The sequence below is a fragment of the Arachis hypogaea genome, chromosome 18 (genome assembly GCF_003086295.3).
Source record: "Arachis hypogaea cultivar Tifrunner chromosome 18, arahy.Tifrunner.gnm2.J5K5, whole genome shotgun sequence".
Classification (NCBI taxonomy): Eukaryota; Viridiplantae; Streptophyta; class Magnoliopsida; order Fabales; family Fabaceae; genus Arachis; species Arachis hypogaea.
In genome coordinates this window covers 119,713,308-119,741,260 of record NC_092053.1, presented here as the reverse complement: position 1 = coordinate 119,741,260, position 27,953 = coordinate 119,713,308, and the positions used below count along the sequence as shown (strand labels likewise).

At 32.9% G+C, this 27,953-nt stretch overlaps 2 protein-coding genes and 1 long non-coding RNA gene across 6 annotated transcripts; all 3 read right to left on the bottom strand.

The window, feature by feature from the left end:
• Window positions 1–3,920: 3,920 nt before the first annotated feature.
• On the bottom strand, window positions 3,921–5,281 carry LOC112771610 (uncharacterized). The gene is made up of 2 exons (XR_003187124.3): window positions 4,867–5,281; window positions 3,921–4,247 (listed from the first exon to the last, which is right to left on the bottom strand). It is a non-coding gene; the product is annotated as an uncharacterized lncRNA (long non-coding RNA).
• A 5,821-nt stretch (window positions 5,282–11,102) lies between these two features.
• On the bottom strand, window positions 11,103–11,945 carry LOC112770360 (uncharacterized). Its single transcript, XM_025814729.2, has one exon. It carries the CDS (start codon window positions 11,943–11,945, stop codon window positions 11,103–11,105), a length of 843 nt encoding a protein of 280 aa, XP_025670514.2.
• A 5,415-nt stretch (window positions 11,946–17,360) lies between these two features.
• LOC112772411 (type I inositol polyphosphate 5-phosphatase 10) lies at window positions 17,361–21,894 on the bottom strand. Of its 4 annotated transcripts, none has more exons than XM_025817350.3 (10): window positions 21,571–21,894; window positions 21,246–21,334; window positions 21,063–21,138; window positions 20,011–20,089; window positions 19,788–19,892; window positions 18,998–19,511; window positions 18,593–18,786; window positions 18,368–18,476; window positions 17,731–17,882; window positions 17,361–17,651 (listed from the first exon to the last, which is right to left on the bottom strand). In XM_025817350.3, exons 2-10 carry the CDS (start codon window positions 21,318–21,320, stop codon window positions 17,441–17,443), a joined length of 1,515 nt encoding a protein of 504 aa, XP_025673135.1. In that variant the 5' UTR covers window positions 21,321–21,334; window positions 21,571–21,894; the 3' UTR covers window positions 17,361–17,440. The 4 variants fall into 4 exon arrangements, with proteins under 4 accessions (XP_025673135.1, XP_025673136.1, XP_025673137.1 ...); XM_025817351.3 differs by having other exon boundaries at window positions 21,246–21,368; window positions 21,571–21,892; XM_025817352.3 differs by having other exon boundaries at window positions 19,788–19,881; window positions 21,571–21,883.
• Window positions 21,895–27,953: the final 6,059 nt, after the last annotated feature.

The following is a 27,953-nucleotide window of genomic DNA, read 5'->3' as shown; positions in this document are numbered from 1 at the left end:
AAGCTTTTGAAGTCCCTTTTCCTATGAAAAACACAATTAGAGCGGTTGCATGGCAGTAATTTCAAGCGAAATCCAGGTTTCACTATCCTAGCTAACTTAACTTCATTTACACTATCCTTGTCAGAAAACAGAGAAGCCCTTATTTTGACATCATCATCAACCCAATCGTAAGACTCGTCGTCTTCAATCTTGGGCAACAATTTTCCTTTCTTCTCACTCATTATTTTTGATACACCCAGAAAAATGGTAGCGAAAAAAAATAGAATAGGGGGAAAGAATGTCACTAACCTTTGGTACTCATTGTGTTTAGAAGCTTCTGGATAGGCACTTCAAGTTTATTGCAGGAAACAAGGAACTAAACCCCCAACCATTCATTTACTTAACTCTTTGAATCTATGATGAAAATCAATACCATTAAATGAAGCCCACTTTGAACGATTATAAACAAGTCTTGGAACTCATACCCATCTAGGAAAAATAATAAATAAAGTTGTACATGTCTCGAACACGAGGAAGCGTTATAATTACAATCTCAAGTCTTTTCAGTTACCTCCAAGTAACTTTAAATGAGATATGCTGACCTGGGGGCACAGTGTACCGAGCTATAATTCGTCTATTATAAAGTTCAACTTATCTCTTTAAAGTCAGGTCAAGCTTGGGGGCTGTGATATGACCAGTAAACATCGGTTACAAGTTATAGCTCGGTAACGCCTAATTCCTAATCATAACTGATGATTTCATAATAGCCATAAACAACCTTAAATCAATAACGTCAGATACACAATTAATCCTCTCCCTGGGCGTTACAGCCCAAGGGAAACGGCCGACCTTTTCCACTAAAATATAAAGCGGATGAGAAAGTTACAGAAGGTACGTCACTTCTCCTAAGACAAAATCTATTATCTACTTTACACTAACTTGAGCGTCGAAGTGTCTTTGCAGGTACCCACCTCCACTATTCATCCACTGCCGACGTATATTGCGTTCCAACCGAGAAGTCTGCCGATCTTCACCGGAGGACGAGCTATACCTCGAATTAATCAGGCAAGAACAGCGCCAAATAACAATGCATGTACACAAGAGTGTATCAATGTCATTAAGTTGATGTATAACCACCCATGGCCGAGCTACAAGAAGATTCTTGCTGAGATCAAAGAGTGATGGTTTCAGAAGTGGGTGATAAAAACTCAACATATTCAAACCTTAGCTAGTTTATATCTTCTATTTTGTTTAATTATGTATTTAACTTTAATTAAATAGTGATAAATGTTTCTTTGTGCATGAGAAATTTATATGGGAGAAGACTCACGATGTCATGATTAGGAAGATCTTTGACATTGGATGGCTAGGCAGCTTCAGCATGAGAGGCATGACCACCTTACTATTTGGCTCCACCAGGACATTAAGAAGGCATTGTATATCCATTGGGTGACTGATGAGTGATTTAGGCATCGCCATCTCGCAAATAGAACTAACAGGGCATCGGCCAGGTCGTTGAAGTATACCAATGGGTTCAGTGACTTTCATGCAGACAAAGGCCATGCTGGTATACAACTTGTTTTATTTTGTTATTAAGTTCGTTTTGTCTTTGACATTTAATGTCATTATTACTTGATTTAACATATTGTTTCAATATGTATAGTCTAAGTCGTTGGATCGTGATGCGATGATTGCGGAGACCTTCAAGTATATTCACACCTTGAAGGAGAATGAGAGATTCGCTGATCAGCGGTCTACAAATTATTATATGAGTAAACATCATGTGATATAAAGTTTTCAATTAACTGTCATCCTAATCATAACATGTATTACACAGGAGTCCTACACGTAGAGAGTGGAGACCGCAACCCAGCAATCTTAGCATACTGGAGAGGACGGCAATAATTCTACTGATTCAGTCGTTGACTCTGATACGATTTGGTGCGAGACCGCAGCTAAGCCGTACAATAATCGCGTTTATGGGTTGGGATCGTTCTTTGCGAATAACCTTCGCACCTCCACATTGAGGGCTTCATCTGCCTCTGCCACTAGCCCTTTCGAAGCCAATCGATGATAATATTGATTTGAGGGAGCAGGGGCTGAATCTCACCCAGAGCCTTCACTAACAAGTTCAGTAGCTGCAGCAGTCTGAGGCGAGGTATAACGAGATCTTTGCACATGTGTTAGACACATATCTCTCAGGCTAGAGCTTAGGCAGGAGTTAAAGCGGATTCAATGGATGCATCAACATATGGCAGTGTACCATGAGCAATTGCACTGTTGGAGGAGCACCAACATCACCGCCTAGCCCACCGCCTCAGCAGGACTAGAGGGATGACGACGACAACGGCTATCAAGATTCATAGTGATTAGAATTTTGTTCTAAACTATTTGATTGTATTTTATTTATTTGTCTTTTTATTCTATTCCTGCACTTGATATTTAATAAAATTATTATTTGGTTTCTATCATTTAGAATTTGAGTACTAATTGTATTAAAAAAATTAAAAAATAAAAATTTGAATTTGACTACTAATTATGTTAAAAAATATTTTAATAAAAATTGAATTTACCGTTGGATTTACCGAAGGAAAAATCTGACGGTAAGTCGGCGCGGAACAATATAGTGTGGCGCCAAAATTAACGGCGAAAATTTTTCGCTGATAATCAAATAGGTTTTGGACAAAGAATTTACCGGTAATTACCGTCAGATTTCGTAATTGGTTACGACGAGGGTTATACGGTTGGATTATTTCTGACAGTAAATCCGACAATAATATATTTACTGGTGGAGTATTTTTGTTATTCCGTCGGTAAATTAAATCTAACGGTATTCAACGTTTTTCTTATAGCAATGCTATATTTTCTTGAGAGCAATAAAAGATTTATGGATTTGTATGTCAATTTCAATGGGTAAAGTATTATTTTAGTCCCCAACGTTTAGGTTGAATTTTAATTTGGTTCCTAACATTTCAAATGTCCTATTTTAGTTCGAAAAATTTTTAAACGTCCTATTTCAATCCTAAAAAAGTTTTGAGCGGTTTAATATTGTCTCACCATTAAATTTAACACAAACAATTCACATATTGAAGAGCCAATAATATTCGATTTCAGTATGTAAGTAAAATCGATCCACCAACGATCACTAATATAAACGTTTTTCCTTTGATTTTGAAGCATTAATAATTGATCGGTAGGATTTGAAATTTTATACAAAAAATAAATGAGGAGAGATATTACAAGAAGATTTTGGTTATGTTTTTCTAACACGTAAAAAGAGATATGACTTAATTAATAATGTTATTAACGTTCACGTCACTTATTCTATTAACTATTAGTATCAAATTTAATAATAGGACTACATTGATGTATGTTATGAATTGATAGTTTTAATTTAATTGAATTTGTTTTTTTATCATAACTTGAAATAATTAAAAAAAAATCAAAATTTACGGCCAAATTACAAAAAAAAAATAATAATAAAAAAACTAGGAATTAAAATAAAACTTGACCAACTATTAATATATTACCCATGTCATTCTTTTAATGGCACCAAGTAGAAAAAAGATATGGAAGCAATCACTACCACAATTTTAGCCAAAATTAAAGTATTGTTTAAAAAAAAAATCTAAAAAGTTAATATACTAAACAAATTGAGTATGAAACTCATTAAAAATAAGCTTTTATTGAGTTAGAATTTCAGATGTTTCTTCTAATTAAATTTTAGATATTTTTATAATTTATGTTAAATATTAACTACAATGTTAACTATATAATATTAATTCCCAAAAATTTCTATTAGAAAAAAAGAGAGAGAGAGAGAGAACGACGAAGCTACGTAAATATACAACGATGACGAGTTCATGCAATTTTTCAATGGAAATAATAATCATAAAAGCAGTTCTCATTCTAAGAGTATGTTACGTTGGAGTCTTGAAGAGTAAAAGTGAAAAGACATTTTACTTAACTGAGGTTAAATGTGTAATTACATAAAAGTCTCCTTATCTCCCTACATTCTAAAGCCAAAAAAAATACAAGGGGCAAAAAAACAAAAGAATTAAAAGTAAAATCCAAAATAAACTCTATACCACTCTTCCTACCTAATAAACCTACAAAGAAAATTGGAAGCTACAATACAATTAAAAATAATCAAACAAAACAAGTGCAGCAGTGTTCATCTGCTACATCTTTTATATTATATAGATATATAGTTTCATCTTCATATCAGTTCTTCAAGCTCGGATTAGCCCCTAATCTTAGGCTTCAACCTGCTACACATATAGACCTTTTAATTTGATTTCAAGTTCTAACTACGTATGTATAAATGGAAATACACAATGATGAGGGTCGAGGGGTGTTTGTGTGTTCTTGTTTTGGTGTTAATTACTTCCAAAAAAATATATTTATATTAAGATAATATTATGAACTATTAGATAGTTCAGTTAAATATATTCAATTAAATATTTTAAATTATTTAACAGTTTGTAGTATCAATTTTATATAAAAATATTTTTACAACTTTTTTTTTTTACAATTTCTTTTGTTTCTCTATTTTTTTATTTTTATTTTCATTTTTAGTGTTATCTAATTTTAGAATTTTGTTATATATATTACATCAATGAGTCATAGTTATTTTTGTTCTTATTTCTTATTTTTATTTCAAAAATTATTTTATTATTTTTATTTATGGTTTTTGATAAAATTTTAAAAATAAAATAGTAAAAATAAAAATAAAAAATAAAAACGGCAAAAACAGAAACCAAAACCAAATATATCCTTGACTTGTTTTTCTTTAATTTTCAAAATCCTTAAAATAAAAACACTGAAAAAAAAAAATCAAACTGAACCTAATTAACCGAAGAAAAGGGAATGAAATAACAAAATTACTTGTTCTGAGTAGGATTTGGTCTGCTTGGTGGAATCCTTCTAAGGCTAGCTGCTACTACTGACTTTGATGATTTAGCCTCTTCTTCTTTCTTTGAAACTCTATTTGATGAAGATAACACTTGTGGAACTGAAGATGAAGAAAAAGAAGAAAAAGGAGCAGGATTTGGGTGATGATGAAGAATCCTAGTAGCTTGGGACATATTAACTCCAACTGAAAGCATCAATGTCATGGCAACCATAACAACAATCATTAAGCTAGACAAGGATTTCATGGTCACAATATTTTGTTGACTTATATAATAAAAGGATGTCTTTTACTTGGTACTATATTTGCTTCTTATTGCATTGTAATGATGATATGATTGATGAGTATATGGACATATATAATATATGCTTTGTACGGGTCTGAACGATGTTTATGTTAAAAAATATATTACAAAGATGGTTGCCACGCACATCGCAAAAAGTTTGAAGATTATTGAGCTGTAAACATTTTTATAAGTATTAAAAAAGATTCTAGAATAGTAATGTATATCAGATTCATCTCATCACCCTTTTAGTACTCTTTCATTTTGTAAATATAAGTTTTTTTTGGACAAAAATATATACATTTCCTCACTTAGCTTTAACCATATTTAAAACATTTAGACAAATTTAATCTTAAAAGTTACTCCTACAAATATACACTTTTGACAAAATTAAAGCATACAAATTAAATCATAACTTCAAGAACATTAAAATGTTTAGATTAATTTAACCTTGAAAGTTATTATTGATGCTTAATTAATTATAACTAAGTATAACATATACTATAATTAAATAATAAGGATATAATCAGAAAAAGTCCATCAAGCTAAGGTATATTTAGATTAACCTAATAAGATATAGATAAATATTACTAACTAAGAAATATTAAGAGTATAAGCTTAGTGAACAAATTTATTTATTTTAAATATATATTCAAACTACTTAGTACACTGCTAGAAAAATTAATTTTATCGACTATTTATTTGTCTTTTAATGATAACAAAAATAACTATTAATATATTTACTAGCAATGAAACAATATTAACCATTTTATACTTTATTACTAAAAAATTTTAACGATAATTATAGAATTTTCAATAAAAACTTTGATTATAAAAAGAATATAATTATTATAACATATAATAATAACAACAAATATATAATTATCACAAAAATATAAAATAAATAAGATATATAATAATTATTATATTATTGTTACTAAAAATTTGTCGTGATTTTTATTATAGTGGTATTGGACAACGTTTTAATATTATTGAAAAATAACTTGTATTCATCATGAGCAGAAAGTCTAATAAAAAGTAAGTTAATTAAAAAATATCTCATATTATTAATATTAATAACTCTGCTGGTAGTGGTCTGATATTAAAATGTTAAAATATCTCATATTATTAATATTAATAACTCTATGCTGGTAGTGGTCTGATATTAAAATGTTAAAATATCTTTGTTGATTATAGTTTATTATTTTGCATGGTAAATTTGAAAGTTTCTTGCAGTTTAGGCAGGTGCGTCATGTGACAAATCTTTGACTAATTCAAGCTTGCAAATTCCAAAGCTAAATCAGAAACAGATTAACTTTACTTTACATCTCGGATGTCACGTGATCAGAACGTGATTTTAAATATATGGAATGGTTTAATTAGACAATTAGTAGTTAGAGCGAGGAACTTTGGATTCTACCGGTATCAGAGAATTATAATTGTGATCAAACCGATCATTGTTTCTTAAACCAAGGGTAGGCAAATGACTCTTGTCTAAAATCAAACTGTTAGGAATAAAAAATATTTTACCTCGTAAATTGGAGCAGTAAGAACATATAGATTTTAGCCATCTTGAGAACATGGGTAATTATTAAATTATTAGGCCCCCTAATTAGGATTGATCTTTTTTTATTACAAGGAAATGTGGAGATTTTATTTTGAGTAAAATACAATTCTCTCCTTTGATATATACTAATAATTCATCTGCTATGCTACCCGATTTATATCTCCAGTTGATTAGATAATTATTATGGTTTTTCTTTATTAAATAATATAAAATAGACAATAAAAATTAACTTCAAAAAAATATTATATGAAATCTTTTTTAAGATAAATAAATTTCATATAAATAGATTTTAGATTAATTTAATATTAAAATAATATTATTTTGTTTAAATAAATAAAAATAAATAAATTCTTAATTAATTTAATTTGATAGTAATAATAAAATACTTTGTACTAGTTAGACAATTTTCATTACGAATTAACAATAAAAATGATAAAGAATTGACTATCTCGCAAAACACAGGTCATGGTCGATTTATTTTTATAAAGGATCGGGTTATCTTTCATAAAAATGGATAAGAACTAAATTATTACTTTCAGTAGCGGATCCAAAAATCTTATAAAGAGGAGTCGAAAACAAAAAATTAAAAGTATCATTAAAATTCAAAATTTAAAAAAATAATTGTATATTTTAATATTATTTTAAATTAAAATTAATTTTTAAAAAATCATTTATATTAAATTTTTTTTATAAAATTCTAATTTTTATATTTATTATAAAAGATATAAGTCATATAACATAAATAATATAAATTTGTTTCTCTAATACTTTTAATATATGTATTTAAAATAAATTAATAAATATAATATATAAGATATATTCATATTAATAAATAATTTACTTAATATATTTTGATTTTAATATTATAAAAAAATTAATTTAATTTATTTTTATGTATATATTTTTTTATTACATTCAATTAAAAATTATTATAAAAACTAAAGTATTTTTATATAATAATAGATAGAATAATTATGAAAAAGAAAAAAATGAAAAAACAAAAGAAAATAAATTTAAAATGTATGAAATGGGATTTAAATTCATGTTTTAGAGTATAAACTATCTTTCTTTAACTATTAAACTAAAAAGTATATTGTAAAAATTTTAAACATTATATTAAATATATTTTAAGTTTTGAAAATTTAGGAAAGACCATGGTCTATGTTGATCTCCCTAAATCCGCCTCTGACTACTTTGCTAGTAGGTTAACACAGATAATATCCAAAATTTCTTGAAAATCCCTTCCCGGCCCTTAGACAATAAGAACTTACAGAGTAAGAACTTTGTTCTTGCAAATTTGGTCCAAGAACTAGGTCAATGCCTTTATTTGAAAAATATAATAAAATAACAGAGTGCATTTTGTAATTTAATGAATAAACACTATATTTTTATAACTCACATTATAAGACCATATAAGTAATATTATTATAAAAAATATACTTTAGAAAATAATAATTCTAGCACATAAACAAATCGACAAGATACTTCTTAATACAAAAATTAAATTCATGATAATATACATTTGGACAACTCCAACTTTAAGAATAGCATTTTCTTTTGGTCAGGATAGATTCAGAAATATTATTATAGGTAGGTCAATAATATATATAATATTAAAAAATTATACAAAAAATTATATAATGTAAGATATATTACAAAAATATATCGAAAGAATCTATTTTAAAGAACAAAAAATATTTGTGTACTTTTTATTAACGAAGTGGTCGATTCTTCATATTATAAAATTCATCGATAATAGAATCTGTGTTCAATTTTTCAGCAATTTTTTCAATATAATTAAAAGACAATTAATAAGAAATTCATCTTTCATTTTGTTTCTGAATTATTCTTCATAATATTTATAGCTCAAAAAGATCTATCAATTATAGCAGTTGAAACAGAAAGAATTAATACCAAATGAATCAAGAAAGATAATCACAAAAAAAAATTATTTTATGAGATTTAAAAAATTTTATTTAATTAAAAAATATTAGTAATAAATATATTTTTTAGATTTATTTAATATTGTTACTTATTTTTTAAATATTAAAAATTATTAAATTTAAGATAGATTGAACTTTTATTTATATTAAATTAAATATTAAATAAATTTAAAAAAAATTAAATTATATTTAATAACTTATTATTGCAATAATTGATACAACACTCTATTTACGATTAAGACTGACAACATTACCCGTACTCACAGTCACAGATATCCAACCCGTTCCAATTTCATTAGAGCGAGTAGAGTTGGCGCGAAATAGATAGAGCCATAGTAGAGTAGTATAGTTTAGGTGCAAGACCAACCCCTATATAATTAGGGGTTCAAACTAAGATTCGTTCTCCTTTGCCTAAACATTTTTTACCACCAAGTTAGGATGTGTATGTTGTCAAATATGCCTAATTACTATTATATCTGTGAAATGTTAAAGGACTAGATGTTTTGTTCTGTTTAAATTAAATTTACATTTTTTTCATGAGTTGGCGGGTTAGGTTAGAAGGAGAATAATTCTTACTAATAGGAATTAATAGGGTGAAGCTTAAATTTTAGTTGTCATTTTTTATGATGGCAAAAGGGCATAATTAAGGATTTGTATTTTAGGGTTACTTTATAAATTAAGTGTCTTTTATGGACTTTTATCGTTGACGAACACCTATACTAATAAGATAAAGAAGTGAGGAGTGTTCATAAAACAAAAAATTTTTATCTCTTGAATGAAAAAGTAACAACGAATTCATGGAATGAGGAATCAAAAAATGGATAGAGAGGGGAATGGCCTTTCCATTTTTGGTGGACCTTCCCTTGAATTGAACCGGTCACGGAACTCTCAATTGAGTTGTTTAAGTGATGAAATTTCATCTCCAGTTGGGAGTTTCGGTTCAAAGATTATAAAATGTGGTGCGGGTTCATCTCTCCACCAATTCAGGTTCAAGGAGAGGGCGATCAAGGGGATCTTGAGCTGTAAATTTATAATACATATATTTTATTGAAATTGTTGTATAAAAATAAAATTTTTAGGATCTATTTATAGGTGCATATTTGGGTATTATGTATACGGTTGTCAAACGGTTGGTCCAGATTATTTAAGCTTGGTCAACCTAAGTCTGTGAGATATATGGGTTGACTGTTAATTATTTGTTTTTTTTTTTTTTTTTTTTTGTAATGCTGTTAATTATATGTTTGTTCGCATTTTTCAATTTTTAGACTCGTATCATTTACGGTTAGACCAACAAATAATACGAGTAAACCCATTTACATTTTTGAAAAAAAGTTTGGACAAAACCTCCAATTTTGGCCCCAAAATTTTTTTAGGACAAAAACATTTAAGCAAACAAAGTATTTTGTGGGTGGTCGGAGCTTCGGGATAGGTTAGATTAAGAAAAATTTGATAAAAGTGTTACTTTTTTTAAAAAAAAATACAAAAAATAAAAATTTATACAGACCAATTGTGGACTAACGTGTTTAACCCCTTATTTTTTTGAATTACTCAAATAAAAACGAAATCAAGTTGGGTTGGTCTAGTGGTTAGCCCACTAGTCTGTTTAAGCAAGTGTTGGGGTTCAAATCCCGCTTTGTGCATGCAGCAATCTATTAGCCAACAACAAACCCTTAATAGAACTTAGTACCGCAGCAGATTAGTTATTGACTTGCCAGACTGAGAGATACCATGAAAAAAAAAGAATCGAATAAAAATGTGTATATCTAATTTTAGAGGTAAGAATTTGTCAATTTTTTTTTTTGGACAGAGACCTGGGCCATCGGACCAGCCCAGGCCAAAATAAAGAGCCCCTGCCCTCAAATCGACCCGGTACCCACTCAGCCTACCCATCTGTTGCACTAGAGAAATGGCTGAATTTTACATGTTCTGAAGCATCTTCCTTGCTGCACCGGCGTGGGAACCAGAATTCTGAGCAGTGGTGGCGCCTTGTGGACGGCTCGCTGTCGGAGACTAAGTTTTTTGGAGCCTCCAGTGTAGCCCATCTAGTCACTGCAGCAGTTGTTGGGTCCTCTCTGTCGATGTCCACCATTGCCCAGGAGGTTCGATTCACAACGCCCAGAAGCCCATGCCTCTTGTACTGCAGCCAATTCCTTCAGTATCTTCTTCTCTCGCATCGTCCTTTCCTTCTGTATCTCCGGTTCTAATTTCAACCCCACCTGTGGAGATATGGTTGAAACTCAAACCTGGACATTTGCCCGTGAGACCACATCGTCGTTGGATGCATGCAGGCTCCCTGCCTCAGATCATAATGATCTGGATTTAACTCATGTTTTTGCTACCTCAAGACTGGTACGAGCTTCTTCAGCGTAGCCTCTTTTTTCCTTTTTTTTCCTTTCCTTAATCTTTGGCATTCTTACTTCATGTTTGAATCTCACTCTTAAGGATGCTTCGTATTTCTGCAGGTGGTTGACAGCTCCAGGTCGAATGTAATGTTTCTGATTCCGCAGCTTTTGCCACTGCATGAGCAAGCCGATTTCCATTCCTGGGAGTCCAAGTCATTCCTTTTTCAGGTAGTTTTTCCATTAAAATTTGAATATCTTGGATGATAGCCAATGCTTCTCCAATGGTTGTCTTGGATTTGATTGTTTGAATGAGCTTTAAATTATCCGATTCTATTAGCGTTTTACCCATATTCAAATTGTTTACTATGATTAAAGCTTGTTTTATTGCTTGGGCCTCAGCCACAGTGCTTGATTTAGCTTGAATCTTCCCTGAAAATCCTAATACCATCTTTCCCTTGCTATCTCTGATCACCACAGCTATTGCACCTGTCTCATTCTCCTTTCGAAAGACAGCATCAACATTTGCTTTCAGCCAATCTTCAGGAGGAGGTCTCCATGTCACCAGGTAAGTTCTGCTCCTATTGGTTTCTCTTTTTTGTGTCTGCTGTTTTTCTGCTAGTTTTCCATAAACTGTCTCTAGTGTTCTTGCTTTGCTGATTGTCCAACTTGGATTCACTTCCTGTTGTTGAAATAGTTTGTTATTTCTGGTTTTCCATATCTCCCACAAGAGAAATCCGAGCTTACTAATCCTCTTCTCCTGATCGTCTCCGCCTCCTTCTCTTATCTTTCTTATGCACTTTACCATCCAACTTCCAATCGAGTTCACCGTCTCCAGTGTTGGGGTCCATTTGCATTCCGCCCCGAACCATGTTGCTCTCGCCCAATCACATAGCAGTAAAGCATGTTCGACCGTCTCCATCCCTTTTAAGCATATCTGACACAATGGATCTGGTGCCATCCTCCTTTTATACAAATTTGAGCCCACTGGTAATATGTCCTGGCATACTTTCCATAAAAACATTTTGATTTTCTGCGGAACCTCCATTCTCCAAACCTCTTTCCAAATCTCCCTTTTGTCTTCACTTGTTGATGGATTTTCATTTTTCGAGTCCTGCTCTGTTTTTTTTTTTTTTTTTTTTTTGCAGCACAATATCCAGTTTTAATGGAATAACTTTCGTCCTCCTTCCATGGCCAGTATAAGTAGTCATCTCTATTCACTACACTAACAAGAGTACTAAGAATCTCTTTGCAGACTTCCTGAAAAAATATGTTTACAATTATTTTTCTGTTCCACCCTTTCCCATTTTTAATGAGATCTTTTACCTTCGAATCATCTGTACTATTCGCATCCAGGGGCTTGCTTCTCCCAGTGATCCAATTGTCCTTCCAGATACTTACTTTGGACCCATCCCCTATGCTCCACTTAACTTTTTCCTTTAATAGTTATCTTCCATGCAATATGCTTCTCCAAACCCAAGATGCGCCTTTTTTACATTTTGCTGTCCAAAAGTTTTCATCCGGAAAATATATTGATTTGAGTACCTGGACCCAGATTGTATCTGGATTCTTCATTGCTCTCCATGCTTGTTTTGCAAGGTAAGCAGTATTGTGTTTTTCGAGATCCTTAAATCCCAACCCCCCGCTGCTCTTGCTATCCGTAATGCAGTCCCATTTTTTTCAATGAATGCCCTTTTCTTTTCCGGAGGTTGCCCACCAGAATCGCGCCACCTTTGAGCAAATTCTCCTACAGAAACTCTTGGGAAACTTTATGATATTCATGGCATATGATGGCATTGCTTGTATAACTGATTTTATTAATGTTTCTTTGCCTGCCTGATTCAACAACTTTTCTTTCCATCCCTCCATTTTACTCGTAATTTTCTCTTCAATCCATGTTAGCGCCCTGTTCTGAGACCTTCCCCATATGGCTGGTAGCCATAAGTATTTTCCTGGCATGTCCCATGCTATCATTCCTAAAATTTCTTCAATCTCTACCCTTGTCTTTATCGACACCTGGCTTCCAAAGGTGATACCTGACTTGTTTAAGTTTATCCTTTGTCCGGATGCCTCTGTGTATTCATTAAGAACGGTGATGATCTGAAAAACCTTATCCTCCCTTGCTTTGGCGAATATGATGCAATCATCTGCGAACAACAAGTGAGTGAGAATCGGAGCCGTTGGAGCTATCTGTAGACCGGTTATATGACCTTTCTCCTGAGCCTCCTGCATTAGAATCGTGAATACCTCAACTGCTAAGATGAAAAGGTAGGGAGACAGTGGGTCCCCTTGTCGAAGACCTCTTTGTGGTTTGATCCTCTTAGACAGCTCTCCATTGACATTTACCCTATAGTTTGCACTTCTGACACACGTCATTACCAATTCAACCCATCTTTCGGTAAATCCTAATTTCAGAAGCACCTTCTCGAGAAAATTCCACTCTAGTCTATCATATGCCTTGTTCATATCCAACTTGATCGCTATATTCTAGGATCCCTCTCTTCCTTTCTTGTTTAGGCTGTGATACACTTCTTGGACGATCACTACATTATCTTGTATGAGTCTTCCCCCCACAAAGGCGCTTTGAGTTGGTGACACTATATCCCCCAATATCCCTTTCAATCTCAACACTATAACCCTTGTTATAATCTTGTAGATAAAGTTACAGCAACTAATTGGTCTTAACTGATTAAGTTCTTCCGGATTCTTGACTTTTGGAATTGGAACAACTGTGGTTTCGCTAATTTCTTCTGGCAAACTCCCATTTCGAAAGAATTCTTTAACAACTGCACATACCTCCTTCTTAATTATCTCCCAGCGTTTTTGGTAGAATAACCCATTCAGACCATCTGGCCCTGGAGCTTTGAGGCCGCCCATGCTGAAAATTGCTTTTCTAACCTCCTCTTCAGTGACTTCCGAGATCAGCCCCCTGTTCATATCCTCTATGACTCTTGCTTGTATTTTATTTAGAGTTTCTGTAAAGTTTCTTCTACTGTTAGAAGTAAATAACGCTTCAAATTGTTCCTCTATGTGTTTCATGATTTCTTTCCTGTCTTCCATCCATGATCCCGCTTCATTTTTCAGTTTGTCAATTCTGTTCCTTTCTCTTCTTTGAATGGTTGTGGCATGAAAGAAAGATGTGTTCTTGTCTCCCCATTTCAACCATTTCAACTTGGCTCTTTGTCTTCAGTATTTCTCTTCCTGCTTCCATAGAACTGCTATATTATCCTTTATTAATTGTATCCTCTCCTGCTTTTCTTGTGTTAAGTTCGAATCTTGTAGCTTCTTCAATTCATCCTTCAATTTGTAGATTTCTTTATCTGCACGTTTAAAAGTCTTCTTACTCCACTTCTTAAGCTCCTCTTTGCAATTTTCTATTTTTCTTGTTATTCCTTCCCAATCGCATCCATGAATATTCTCTTTATCCCACCCCTTCCTTACTGCATTCTCACACTCATCATGATCGACTCAAAATGCCTCAAATTTAAAACTCTTCTCCCTTCTTTGAATTTGATTGAGGTTTAAGACTATCAGACAATGGTCAGAACTTATTGCTGGTAAAGCTATGAGTGACGCATGCTGGTACAAAGCTCTCCATTCCCAATTGGCTAACGCCCTGTCTATTTTCTCCCTAGTGATGAATCCATTCCTCGGGTTACTAAACCACGTAAATCTTCCACCTTTTAGGTCTAAATCCATAAGACAATTCATATCCATAAACTGCCTAAACTCTCTTACCTGGCTTTGTGGCTTTGAATGTAGACCAATTTTCTCCTCTTGACTCAAGATATCATTAAAGTCTCCTATGAATAACTGCGGCTCTCCCTCATTACAATTGTTTGCTGTGATTGCTCTCCATTGCTCCTTTCTTCTTCCAAAGCGTGGGTTTCCTTAGATAAAATTACATGTCCATATCTTCCCTTTCCTATCGTCAATCCGGACTTTTATATGATTATTGCACCAAAAATAAATATCAATATTATATATTTCATTCCACAAAAGGCATATCCCTCCAGACAGTCCCCGGGGTTCTATGTGAAATACATTCTCAAAATGCAACCTTCTTTTCAACTTCTTAATAGTTTCTTCTCTAGCTCTAGTCTCTATTAGGAATACTATTGTAGGTTTTATTTGTTTGCACATGCTGTGCAGTTCAGAAACTGTCGCGGGGCCGTAACCTCGCGGCAGTTCCAACTTATCACACTCATGGTTGAGTTGGGGGCATGTGTAGGCCCGCCTCCTCAGCAATTGAGTTTCCCAAGTTGTTTTCTCTGATCTGTGATTCATCCTCATTAGCCATCTCTTCCCTGAGGCCTCTGACCACCTTGTTTTTCTTGCTAGCTCTCCACACCTTCGCAACTTCCTCTTCTTCTTCCAGACAATTTCCTATCTGTCCATGCTGGTCGTCTCCTCTTCTTCTTTTGAGTTGCAGCTTTTCCTCCATTCTTCGAGCTAGCTCTATTTCATATTCTCTGGCCACTACAATTGCTTTGTTATTTTCCTGCTCTAGTTCTTCTTCTTCTTCAGCTAGTTCAACATAGTAGAATCCTCCATCGCTTTCTGTGACTATCTACTTGCTATTCTATTCTGGTTTTTCCTCCTTGTTCTGATCTTGGCTTACTATCCCATCAACTTCCATATTATTTCTATTTTGGGCCTCCTCTTCCACTTCCTCTTCTGTATTTTTCTTCCTTCCTTCTTCAGCCATCTTTTTGTTGAATTCCTTCAATAATTGTCCAATAGTAAGATTCTTTCCTTTTTCAGTTAGCTCACTATTAATTTGCTGGCTGTCCCTGTTGGACCTTTGGTTGATAAAAGCCCATGCCTTCTTTTTCATGCTGTCTATTCTTCTCCTACTTGGCCCACCTTTCTCTATATACCTCCTAGGGATCTTGTTGCTATCCTTCCCATTCTCCCCATCCTTTCCTAATTCCCTGACATCATTCACGTTTCCCATTGCTACTGATTCACTAGTTTGTTGCTTTTCTAGAATACCCTTTTTCTTTTTCCCTTTTTCCTGGTATGCTGTCCCATCACCTAGATCCAATATATTGTTGTCTTCATCACCGTTCATTTCTTCATCATCAGCCTCTTCCTCCTGATCTTGAGCTTCCTGTGTTGCCACTTGTCTCCCTCCCATTTGCTCCTGTGGATTTGCCAATCTGCCCCAGAATTTTGCAAAGGCACTGGCTTGAGAACTTCTTACACTCCCTTGATTTGACCCTCCTTCCTCCCTTTGTGATTGTCTTTTCAGCCACTCTCTCCCTTGGAAACTTCTCTCACGTGCCTCCCATAATTCCTCCACCCAGTTGTTGTGTTCTTCCTTTCTCCTTCTAATTCCTGCCTTTCTTGCCTCATTCTCTATTGATCTCAATTTAAGTTGAGCAAACAGATAGGCCCTAATTATGTGTACTTTTTTAAGACCCAATTTGATATTTTAGTGAACTAGTCTCCTTTAGCATGCTTTTTTTTTGTGATTTTTTTGCATGCTTGATTAATATGTCTAGGTGTTTCATGCATTTCTGTCTAGGAGTAATAAATGAGCCGAAATTTATCGAGTTAGCTTGCGTAACTCGCCAAAAAAGACGGATTAAACTGAAAATTTAAAATGCCATAATTAAAATATCCGTCTAACCTACACCGCCTAATTCGCGGGCTTTGGCAGGTTTCGATGAGGTGGGACGGGCTTCCCCAGCGGGTTATAATTTGAATCATGTTTTATGTTTGATTGATTAGAGACTTGAAGATATTTATTTATATGTTTTGGATAATATTTTTTTATTTTTTACAATGTTAGTTTTATTATTTTATTTCAAAAAACTTAGTTAATAATTATGTTTATTACATATTTAAAATTATAAGTACTTTAATATTTATGGATGTATAAATTATAATTTTTATGTCTTTAGAAATTATAAATTTATTAAAATAATTGTGAAAATATATATTGCTTAATATTTAATGGTTTATTAATAAAAACAAAAAAGAGAATTGGCGGGCTAAGCCCGCCAACCCGCCATTAAACGGGGTGGGGAAGAAATTCAGAATTGCCTTACTAGGCGAAATGGGTGGACTTTTGGCTAGACAGACTAGCCTGTTTGCCACCTCTACGTGTGTCAAACTATTAATGAATTCCCTTCTCTCAATAATAAAAAAGAAAGGGAAAAAAAGAAAAGAAAAAAAAAAAAGCTTTAGACCAGTGCAGCCTAGAAACATCATGAGGTTGAAGCTACATAGAGCATTATAGCCAATACGGTTGAATTGCTCACAAATTCTAGTCCCCTAAGTTGAAGGGCACTTCACGTGATCAAACTATCTTGCAATATACCATAAAAAATGAATTAAAAAAAAATCAAAATTGATGCTGATTTAGTGATCATTTGTCATATGATTGTCAATTTATTTGATCTTTTCCTATCAAGAATAATATAAACTTCTAGAGTTAGTGTGTACAAGATCTTGAATATGAAAGTTGAAAGTGGAATTTTTCTTCTTCTGTCCCTTGAACAAAACATCAACTTGTACAAAAAATGTTGCACAAACAGGCCTATGGTCAGAAAACTTCAATTCTTTGCGTACGTAAGAGAGTTGCTGTATTCCACTTCCACGCCACAAGATTCTATCGCACCTGCATGTAAATCCTTCCTTGTTCAGATTAAAGATGAAAACATATCTCTTAAATTATTCAAACTAATTCTGATACATACCAAGCTGGAGTTCTCCTTTTGTTTCTTGAAACTTTCACATTCTCAAGATAGTAAGTATCTGAGTTGATGGGGTATTTATAAGTCGGCGCAAAGTAGATCTTCCCTTCTTTCCAACCCTTGAATACGCGACCTGCTTCCCTTTCCATCTTAAGCTATGATGAAAGGAGAAAAGTACATGACGAATAATCAAAACAACATCCACAAAAATTAATATACGATAATTTATTAAATGTTTTCACTCCAAGAACATAGTTACAAAAGGTAATGCTACGGTGAAGAGTGAAAAAAAAATAATAAAATAAAAATATCATATGCATCGCACGTTTCTCTTAAAATTTTAGTTATCATCTTTATTTTTCACACAACTTCATTCTTCACCAAAAAAAAATTCCAGTTACAAATCATCTCTTGGAGATCATTATTCAAACATGGATACTCAACAGCAATTGGATGAAGAATAAAGATTGTAGTTAATTTTTCAGAGAAGTGTGCATTACACATGATATCTTTATTTTTTTTCTACTGTAAAAAGTGCGATTTTCACTCTTTACTATAGTATTACCCTTCAAAATCATGCAATGGCAACATGTATGAAATTCAAATCAACACTGCACTGAAAATAATTATGGGAAATTACCTGATCCTTGTCAAAAAGGGATGGCCAGTCCCTCTTTTCCACAAGCCTTTTTGCATCATCATAGCTCAAAGAAATTCTGTAATTCAAGTCCCCAAACCATATGATTCGGCTGGAGATAAATTCTCATATAATCAGAATTTGAGGCATTATATATGTAAAATTACAGAAAGTAATGAAAAAATCGGCATTATAACTCAGAATGGTTCCAAATGAATGCATGCTCACTCGTGATCTAAAATTTTGTCAGGCATCCTGCTCTGTGGTGTCTTACAAATCCTTGGAAACTGAGTGTTCTTTAGTATCTCTATGACATCGAGATTTCTGCGAAGTTCATCGCCCTCTTTCTCTCCAGATGCTAAATGACTGCAGATAAAACAAATACTCGTCTGATAAAATGACATGCTAACCGATATACAACCCTGCAACCACAGAACAAACATGGTGATGTGAATAATACCTTCAACTCTTTCCCAATAGAGATAATGTCACTGAAAAAATTACCACTTTTTGTGAATATTTACTAAACAAATCAAGCATTTTGCGTCCATGCAAGTTTTTGTTATTCTCTGGGTAATTTTGGTACTTCGGTTAATAAATAAGAACCACAACAAAAATTACACTATAGCATACCTTGTTTCCGAGACAACCCATGATTCCGCGACTGGTGCAACATATTCTCAAATGGCCTACATACTGAACAAGCTCCTTTCGCATCCAAACACAAACGAAAATTCCAACCATTTGCTTACAAGCAACAAGACTGTATTTCATCTGACTTGTGGCCAAAACAGAAATAGGGATATTGTCATCATCTTCTTCAGTGGAAGAATCATCTGGCTTTAAATTCGGTTCTTGGCAGCGGAAACAGAAATCCTTAGAGGCCTTCCTTTCCATTTCAAGAACACAGTTACAACTTTTTAGCTTCCTTCCATTTAGCTTCTTGAAAGTCTTCTTAATCTTCTTTAAAGAAGGCTTTTGGAAAGACAAGGAACTACCAAATGATGCTGTGGATTTCAGTCCTTTGGAAGACAAATCATGAGATCCATTGAGTGATTGGTTGATTAAAGCAAGCCATTTTGCAGCCGGTTCATTATCCTCGAGGACTAGCACGTTTCCCGCATTCAATGGAACAATCTCTTGAAAGCTAAAAGGGTCGAGAAAGAAATTTGGATATTAATTTAAAAATATATGAATTTATATGTATTTTGTGGATTCGTCACTACATTTATCAGTTATATTGGAAAATACAGCAAAAATTGTAGTACTTTGTTTCAATACAACTGAACAAGAACCTCATAGTTTTGAACATTCAAAATGGCCTTTTTACTGTATTTAGTTATCCAACTTAAAAGCATATCATTGATTTGAAAACTTATTCCTGGATTAAAATAATTTGAATTTGATGTTAGATAGACCATACCCTAAGACATATATGTCGTGTTCATTTCGGACCTGGAGAAAATCACTCAAATCAAGGTTCCCATTGGGACATTGCCCTCCTACATTCCAAGTTGCTGCAAAAACTCTAAAGATTAAAAAGAGTCAAATGACCATGATCTAAACTTGGTATTTTATATTGTGACAGTAACAGACTGTCATAAAAAACTAAAACCAATAATGAATAGAAAATTTCACAAAAATACCTGAAATTATGAATTGCTTCAACAGAAGACATAGAAGACTCTGAGATGCAGTTTTCAATTGACGAATCAGGAATTGCATCTGCAAATAATTGCCAAGGGAGATATTGGTTTTAGAATGATGATACTATTGAAAAATTGATAAGTGCAAGGTCACCTTTTCTTTACATGTTCCTTCAGTAATAAGAAAATATAAATACAGTGAAAGTTAAAGGTAACAAAGATGTATAACTCATTCTTGCACATTAGCTTAAAGTCTAAACCTGAATATATTCTGATTTTTAGATCAAATCACAAGATGCTCCACACTCTCTTATACAGTTCTAATTAAATTAGATGTTGATTCAACCATAGATAGATCATCAATCTCTTTAACATTATTACAAGAAAAAAGTAAAACAAAAAATTCTCCCTGCCACAAAGCACGAAAGGCATATGCTTTTCTTAATCCCAGCCTATTATCGTTTTACTGTGAGAAGGAATTTTGATTCCCCGGATAAAAAGGAGAGAACTTATGAATGAGTAACATAGAAAATGAAAATGCATCTACCATTCTTGCTTCATCTAATACAGAATCTAAGACCCAACCCGGAATATATTCCAATATATCAAATAGCCTTGGATGTTCCACTCGACGAATTTTAAGTTTCTCTTAACAGTCGCTAAATCCAGCTCATCTCCTAACCTTTACACTTCAGATGATTATTTAACAAGAGATAGAAGAAGCAAGAAAAAAAAGAAAAAGATAAAAGGTTCCATTCTAAGGGAGACAATAACAAACAGAACAGTAGTTATTCTGATAACATTCTGTTCAACAGAAAATTAGTGCTTGCAAACACTCCAGGAGAGCAAATTGAATGTCGAATGGTATCTCCAAAATAAAAATTAACAATGTCTATGATGATCTCCCATGCCATATTGACAAAAAAAAAACAAAATAAATAAACAAACGATAAAGAAACATTTTTCTAGGTTTTCCATATCCATAGATACACAACTAAAACGTTTTATGCATCTATTTAGTAAAACCAAAAATGAAATTCCATGGAACTCACCAAGTGAATCAACCAAATCTCTTCCAGTTGTGCCTCCATTTCTCTCTTTCATCGTCAAAACTTTCCAAATAAACGACTGAAATCACATTCAGAAAAATATTTAGAACAGTAATATTCAAACCTATAGAAAATTAGGATTTTTTTTTTTTTTAAAAAAGAACAGTATGTGTAAAAAGAAGAAACCTGCTTTCTTCTCTGGTGAGTGCTTGGAATCTTGTCTGAAACTTCTTCTTGTATGTCCTCAAATTCATTGTCCATCTACAAATATTGTGCTGGAACAAATTGATACATGCACACAGAGAACACCTAAATTAACAAAGAATGAATTAAACAAAGATTTTAGTGCAAAACTATGTGACAGGTACTATTTAATTCCTCATCATGAAATAGCAGATACACAAAATGACATTCATATGAAGAAAGAATCCATAGCCTTCTAATGCAATGCACTTCCAGCCAGCATCAATAACAGAATAACAGAACTGAAGAAAATATAAATAAATAAAACCTTAATATAATTGTTGTTGTAGAACTGAAGAAGACTGTGTTGTGGTGTACAATTAAGCAACGGTTTTCCCAATTGGTTGTTCCGAAGAGTGAGAGAATTGAAGTTACCTAAACCCTATAAAAGTAATAATTGATGATGATTCTGAAAAGCAAAGAAGATGAGAGAGATATAAATGGGTGAACGTGGAAACGTGGGAGTTGGGTGTTTCTTGCTCAGGAAATTGGAACGAGATGTTCAGGGAAACACCCCAAAAAGGGGAAACAGTCAAACAGGAGAATAGAATATAAAACAGAATCTCATGTGTCCCTTCTTCATTTCACATATTCTTTTTCTACAAACGGAATATCTATAATATATTACAAAAAAAAAATTATTTATACATTAAAATAAATTACTAAAATCAGTTTTTATATATTTATGTATAAATATATAAAATAATAGGATTAATACTTTAGTCAATATTTTAGATTAATATTTAATTTTATATTATTAAAAATTATAATTTAAAATTTAAAATTTAATTTTTGATATTTAAATTAATTAGATATTAACAAAAAATAATAAATTTTGTTAATTATGTAAGATTATTCGTATATTATTTAGTATGGTTATTAATTTCTAATTTACTTAGTCACCAAAAAAAATTTTCTAATTTACTTGTAGTACTTTCATAACTGATGCAACTAATGCAAATAAAAGATGCAAAAAGAAAAATCAAACTTTCACACTTGACTATGAAAAAGTTATTTATTTATTTGGGTCACATTTATTACTTATAATTTATTTATTTGTATAAATTAAACTATTATTTTTAAAATTTACAATATTAGTAAATTTATATGAATTAATAAAACTAACTTTACAGTTATAAAGATGAATACATTATTATTTTATATTCGTAAAAATTTAGAGTGTATAAATTTATTATCAATAAAATTAATATTTGAATATTTTATTACTTAAAGGTTATTTTTTATAGATATAAAGCTGAATTTATTTATTTATTTGGTGACTTGATTTTATTTATTTATTTATTTATTAATAGAATTGTCTTTGAAAGGTAAAATTTGTTGTTTATTCGATTGTGTTGTAATATTTGAGGGGCGTTGTGGTTGAAGGAAAGTCTTTGATTCGTCCGTTTGTTTTTTGTTCTGTTCTGTGGGAAACCAAAAACTGTTGTTTTTCTCGTTAGAGAGGAATCAGAGGATATAGAAAAAAAAAGTAACATAAGGACTCTTAATTCTTTCAGTTTCTTTCAACGCTCCGAGAATTGTTTTTGGAGTTTGAACCGGCCGTGTCCTTTGTACTACTATTTGAGTGTTAAGGTAAAGGATTGAAGTTACTTTTGTGTTTGTACTTTGTAGTGTGTAGTTTAGAGAGAGAATAACTTGCTACTCCCCACGTGCGTTCATGAGATCAAAATGGTTTTGGTAATCGCGGCACAAAGTTGACGGTTTGTGCTTTGTTTCCCACGAGTGTGGCTCCAAAAACTAGTTATGCCTTGTGCTATGGGATGGAATTGGATTTACCCCTTTGAAAAAAATAAATAAATATATATAATTTATTTTTAATAGACGGTAAGTATAAAATAATTTTACAAATATATCTAATTATATAATTTTACATTAATAAAAATAATTAATTATTTTTATATTAATTATATGAATAAAAATTAAAAAAATAAATGTAATAATATATATGGTAAATTACATAGATAAATAGATCGAGAATCAATATTACACAGATCTCTTACACTGAATTATTACACTGAATTATGTTGCATGTTTGTCTCTTGTTTGTATTTCTACATAAATCGAATCAATTAATTTCGATTTACACTTTTTCAATATAAATTGAATCAATTGGATTCGATTTAGCAAATGCAGTACTAAATCGAAATAGCTAGATTCGATTTAGTATCATAGGCCTTTTCTCCATGCAACCCATAGTAATTCGAAATAACTGAATTCGATTTACAGCCCATAGTAAATCAAAACAATTGAAATCGATCGATATGAAAATTAGAGCCTAAGTAAATCGAATCAAGTAGATTCAAACTACACTTGAATCGAAACAACATAAATCAATTCTAATTGATTCGATTTACCATTCGTATACTCTATATAAGAGATTCGAATCAGCTTGCTTCAAATTACAGTCACAATATCCTCCTCCCCCAACAACTTACGCGAGAGAGAAAACTAAGGTCACAGCACGACAAGATTCAAAATTGTAGTCATGAAAGACGATCCGAATAGTATCTATCAATTGGATGGAGTTACCCATATTACTAATAGCATCAATGAGAAAGTTAGTAAACAAAATTGCTTTTCTTTAAACTAGATTAAAAATGTTAACAATATTAAGTCACTTAGAGTATTTGATTATAGTCATTAGTTAGATTAATGATTAGAAGTTTGTTAGAATTTTTAAAATAAAAAATTTAGTTAGAGAAGTAATTTAGAAGTTTGTTAGAACTTTTAAATATAAATGTTAAAATGAGTAGTGATTTGAAGTTTTGGTTAGAATTTATTTGAAGTTAGAAATGTTAGTAATAATAGTGATTTAGTATTGTTTCATATTTTATATTAAAGTTTTTTATTAGAATTATTTATGTTAGGTGAAATTAGATTTAGCGGGGATTTGATTTTTAAAAATAAGGTTAATAAGATTATAATTTTGGTTATTGGTATTTTTTCAAAAGGACATGCATAATTTAAAATTTGTTTAATGTATTTTTTGTTAATTATATAAAGTTTATCATTATGCAACCCACCCGATGTATTACTAGAGGGCAGCATGGTATGTCCCTGGACGACTGGATTGTACCGTACTTGTAGATGGTCGGGTTATGCCATCTTATAAGATTCAACGACCACTGGTTTAGGTTGGATGAGCTTCTAGTTAGTGCCTTCATGGAGAGATGGCGTCCAGAAACGCATACTTTTCATATGCCATTTGGAGAGTGCACGATTACGTTACAAGATGTAGTATACCAATTAGGCCTCCTGATTGATGGTGACTATGTTAGTAGATGTTTGACGGACTTTGAGAGGTATATCGAAGGCGGTCGATCTACAAGGACTTGGTTCGAGGAACTACTAGGTGTATTACCTCCTTCAGGCTGTATTGACAAGTTCATTGCGAATTGCACTTGGATCCAGGATACATTCAGTGAGCTTCCTCAAGAAGTAGACAAGGATACAGTGAGGAGGTATGTGAGGGCATACATCATGATGTTATTATCGACTCAGTTTTTTTGGGATAAGTCTGGTACAAGTCTTCACATCCGGTGGTTACCGTACATAGCTAGATTAGAGGATACAGGCAGATACATCTGGGGTACATCACTCTTGCATGGCTATATCGATGCAAGTGCTGTGTGGCTAACAGAAACGTTGTTAAGTTGGCTGGTCTATTGTAGCTCCTTCAGTCATGGATCTTCTGGCATTTTTTGAATTTCAGACGTGATGGATTTGACGTATTTCATTGGCCGTTGGCATCGAGGTACCTATGTTTCTTAAGCATGTTATATTGATTAAATTGTTCTCCGTACATTGCCGTTGTTGACCTAATATATTGGATGTCAGGTGCTCAGGATATCAGTCAACTCTGAGCGAGAAAGGGCCTAGAGTGGCGCATTAGAGGCTGAGGATAGACTTACTTTAGGTCATGGATGTGAGTGTTATTATAGTTTCGCTAATGTTAACTTATTACCATTATCATTATTTCTCTTTAACAGTTCACATGGATACTTTATAGCTAACAGAGGTTGTTCAGATAGTGCATCCTCAGATACTTAAGCCTCGACATACGATATTATGGAGGGCAATTACGACATTGATATATTTTACAGTGATAGAATGGCATCAGGAGAATATGGTGCTATTACAGATAGATGGAGTACAACATCGACCTCGTGCAGCACTCGACATAGATTTCTTGATGTCGAAGAATGACAGGGTGGTGATTATTGGTTTCCTAGTACATTAGAGTCTTGGCACCTCCATTGGACTCACAAGACCCAGCATGTACCTTAATCGAGACATTCGCATCAGCTCTGACCAAAGGAAAGATGAATGCAGATATAACATGATAGTCAAACATCATGTGATCACTAGAAATTTATGTGGCTAGACATGTATGAGGTCTATTATACCTTCTTAACTCCCAAATATCCTTTCGCTGGTGAAGAGTGATCTAAATCAACCAAGTGCAACCATTCCCAAATTTCTTACACTTTCCATGGTACTTGGTGTGATCTGCCTCCAACACTCTATATTCAACCCCTGCGATGGATGATATAAGTCTTCAAACTTAGGATGTATTCCTCTTTACTTTGAAACTATTGACCAACTTAAAACTCAGATGGACCTATTGTATCCTATGCATCTCTGTCCCTAAATCTGGACTCTAATATGGAAAACCTTGATGTGTCATGGCCTCCAAATGTAAAGTTAAAAAGTGTGGGGGATATTGCTGAGTTCCCGAACTCAATGCCCTACCCCGACCAACTGGACTATTCCTTACTATATCATCATCGTTGTTCTCATCTATTATGGTGGGCTCCACATCATCGTCATCCCGTAGTACATCCTCCACGGGATGGTTCTCTACCCTCCCTTGAAACCAGGACCATAACAGGAGCATCTGCCATTGCAATCACAAGCTCACCAAAAGATCGATTATCACCAATTTCTCCATCATTAACGCAGTTTAGGTCAACTACAAATGATAGAGATGCTACCAAAACTACTTCGGGTGCAATTAAAGGCACAGATGAAGAGGCAACAACAAGTATTGAACTAGAGGTTCCTGGCATTGCTACATATTGAGGAATCCAATTCGATCCTCCTATACTAGACACCACATCTCCAAGATTAGCCAATAGCTCATGAGTTCTGACCTCGGAAAATTGACGACAATAGTAAAACAAAACTTGTATATCTTCATCACTATCTATTACAAAGGAGTCATACTTCACACCATCTCGGATAGCAGAAATCATAATCCTATAAAATAATTTCCACCCGTTTCTTGCCATTAACTCCCAATTTTTGGATTATAGTATTTTGAAACTGAGCAAAATTGGTAGAAGGATTGATAAATACACTCAACGGATCCTTATCAGTAAATTTTATTCTCTATCGTGTTTTTTTCTCCATCATCCCTCTGTAATACACAAGAACTAAAAAACTATCATCACTAGCCATTGTAAGTGTCACTCTTATGACAAGCAAACTTTCTAGTTGTATTTATATAGGACATAGTCGTAGCTAAATTGAATTAAATAAATTCGGAATATTGATTTCAAAATACTGGCTAGTAATTTGAATAAATTAGATTCGATTTACCTTAAGACAACATTCTTAGTAAATCGAAACAACTAAGCTCGATTTACTACTAGCAACCTTTCTCTATAAATCGAAATCACTTGATTTGCGTGATTTCAGAAGCTTATGTATAGTAAATCGAATCTAGCTGTTTCGATTTACTATATATGAAGTTGGAGTCATACTAAATCGAATCCAATTGATTCGATTTATATGAAAAAGTATAAATCAAATTTAATTGATTTGATTTACATAGAAACACAAACGAGACAAACATGTAATACAATTTAGTTTCGGACATCTATTAATATTGGTTCTCAATCTATTTATCTATGTAATTTACCCTATATATATAACATCACTTTGATACGCGAAAGATTCTAATATTGACAAACTGGACCCTAATATTTTCTTTTAACAAAATGAATTTCAAATATACGTTATGTTTTATAAAAAGATCCAAATGTTAAGTCAACAATTAATTTATCCAGTCAATTGTTAAATTTTTATAAAATTACTAAATTACTCTCATTTTTTTTCTGAAATTACAAATATATTTTCATTTCCTCTCTCCTTTCTCCAATAATTTCGTTAGTTCTTCTCTATTATCATCAACGCTTCCACCTCTACCACGTCGTCACATCCACCATTATCCGACCGCATCTTTATCAATAATAACCACAACCCAAAAATCAATCATCACCTCAAAGCGACATTAACCCATGGAATTGCATCAGAGGGACTATCTTGTCTGACAAATAACCGTTAGGGTTCTACCACACGGTCCTGCCGGAGATGATGGTGCCTTGTAGCTTCGAATTGTAGAACATGAAGTAGAGGAAGTACATTCTTGTGGCATTGATGGTCATGGTTTGGGTCTCCATGGTAGTAACCTCATCGGTGCCTTAGAAGAAGGTCTTGATGCACCTCAAGAAATCCGGGTTGTGAATTCCGATGATGACCTTGCTAAAGTTGCAGAGGTGGCTGTTGCACAGCTCCTTGGTGCAGCAGATAAATTCCGATTTGAGGTGGGAGTCGCTGATGCGGAGG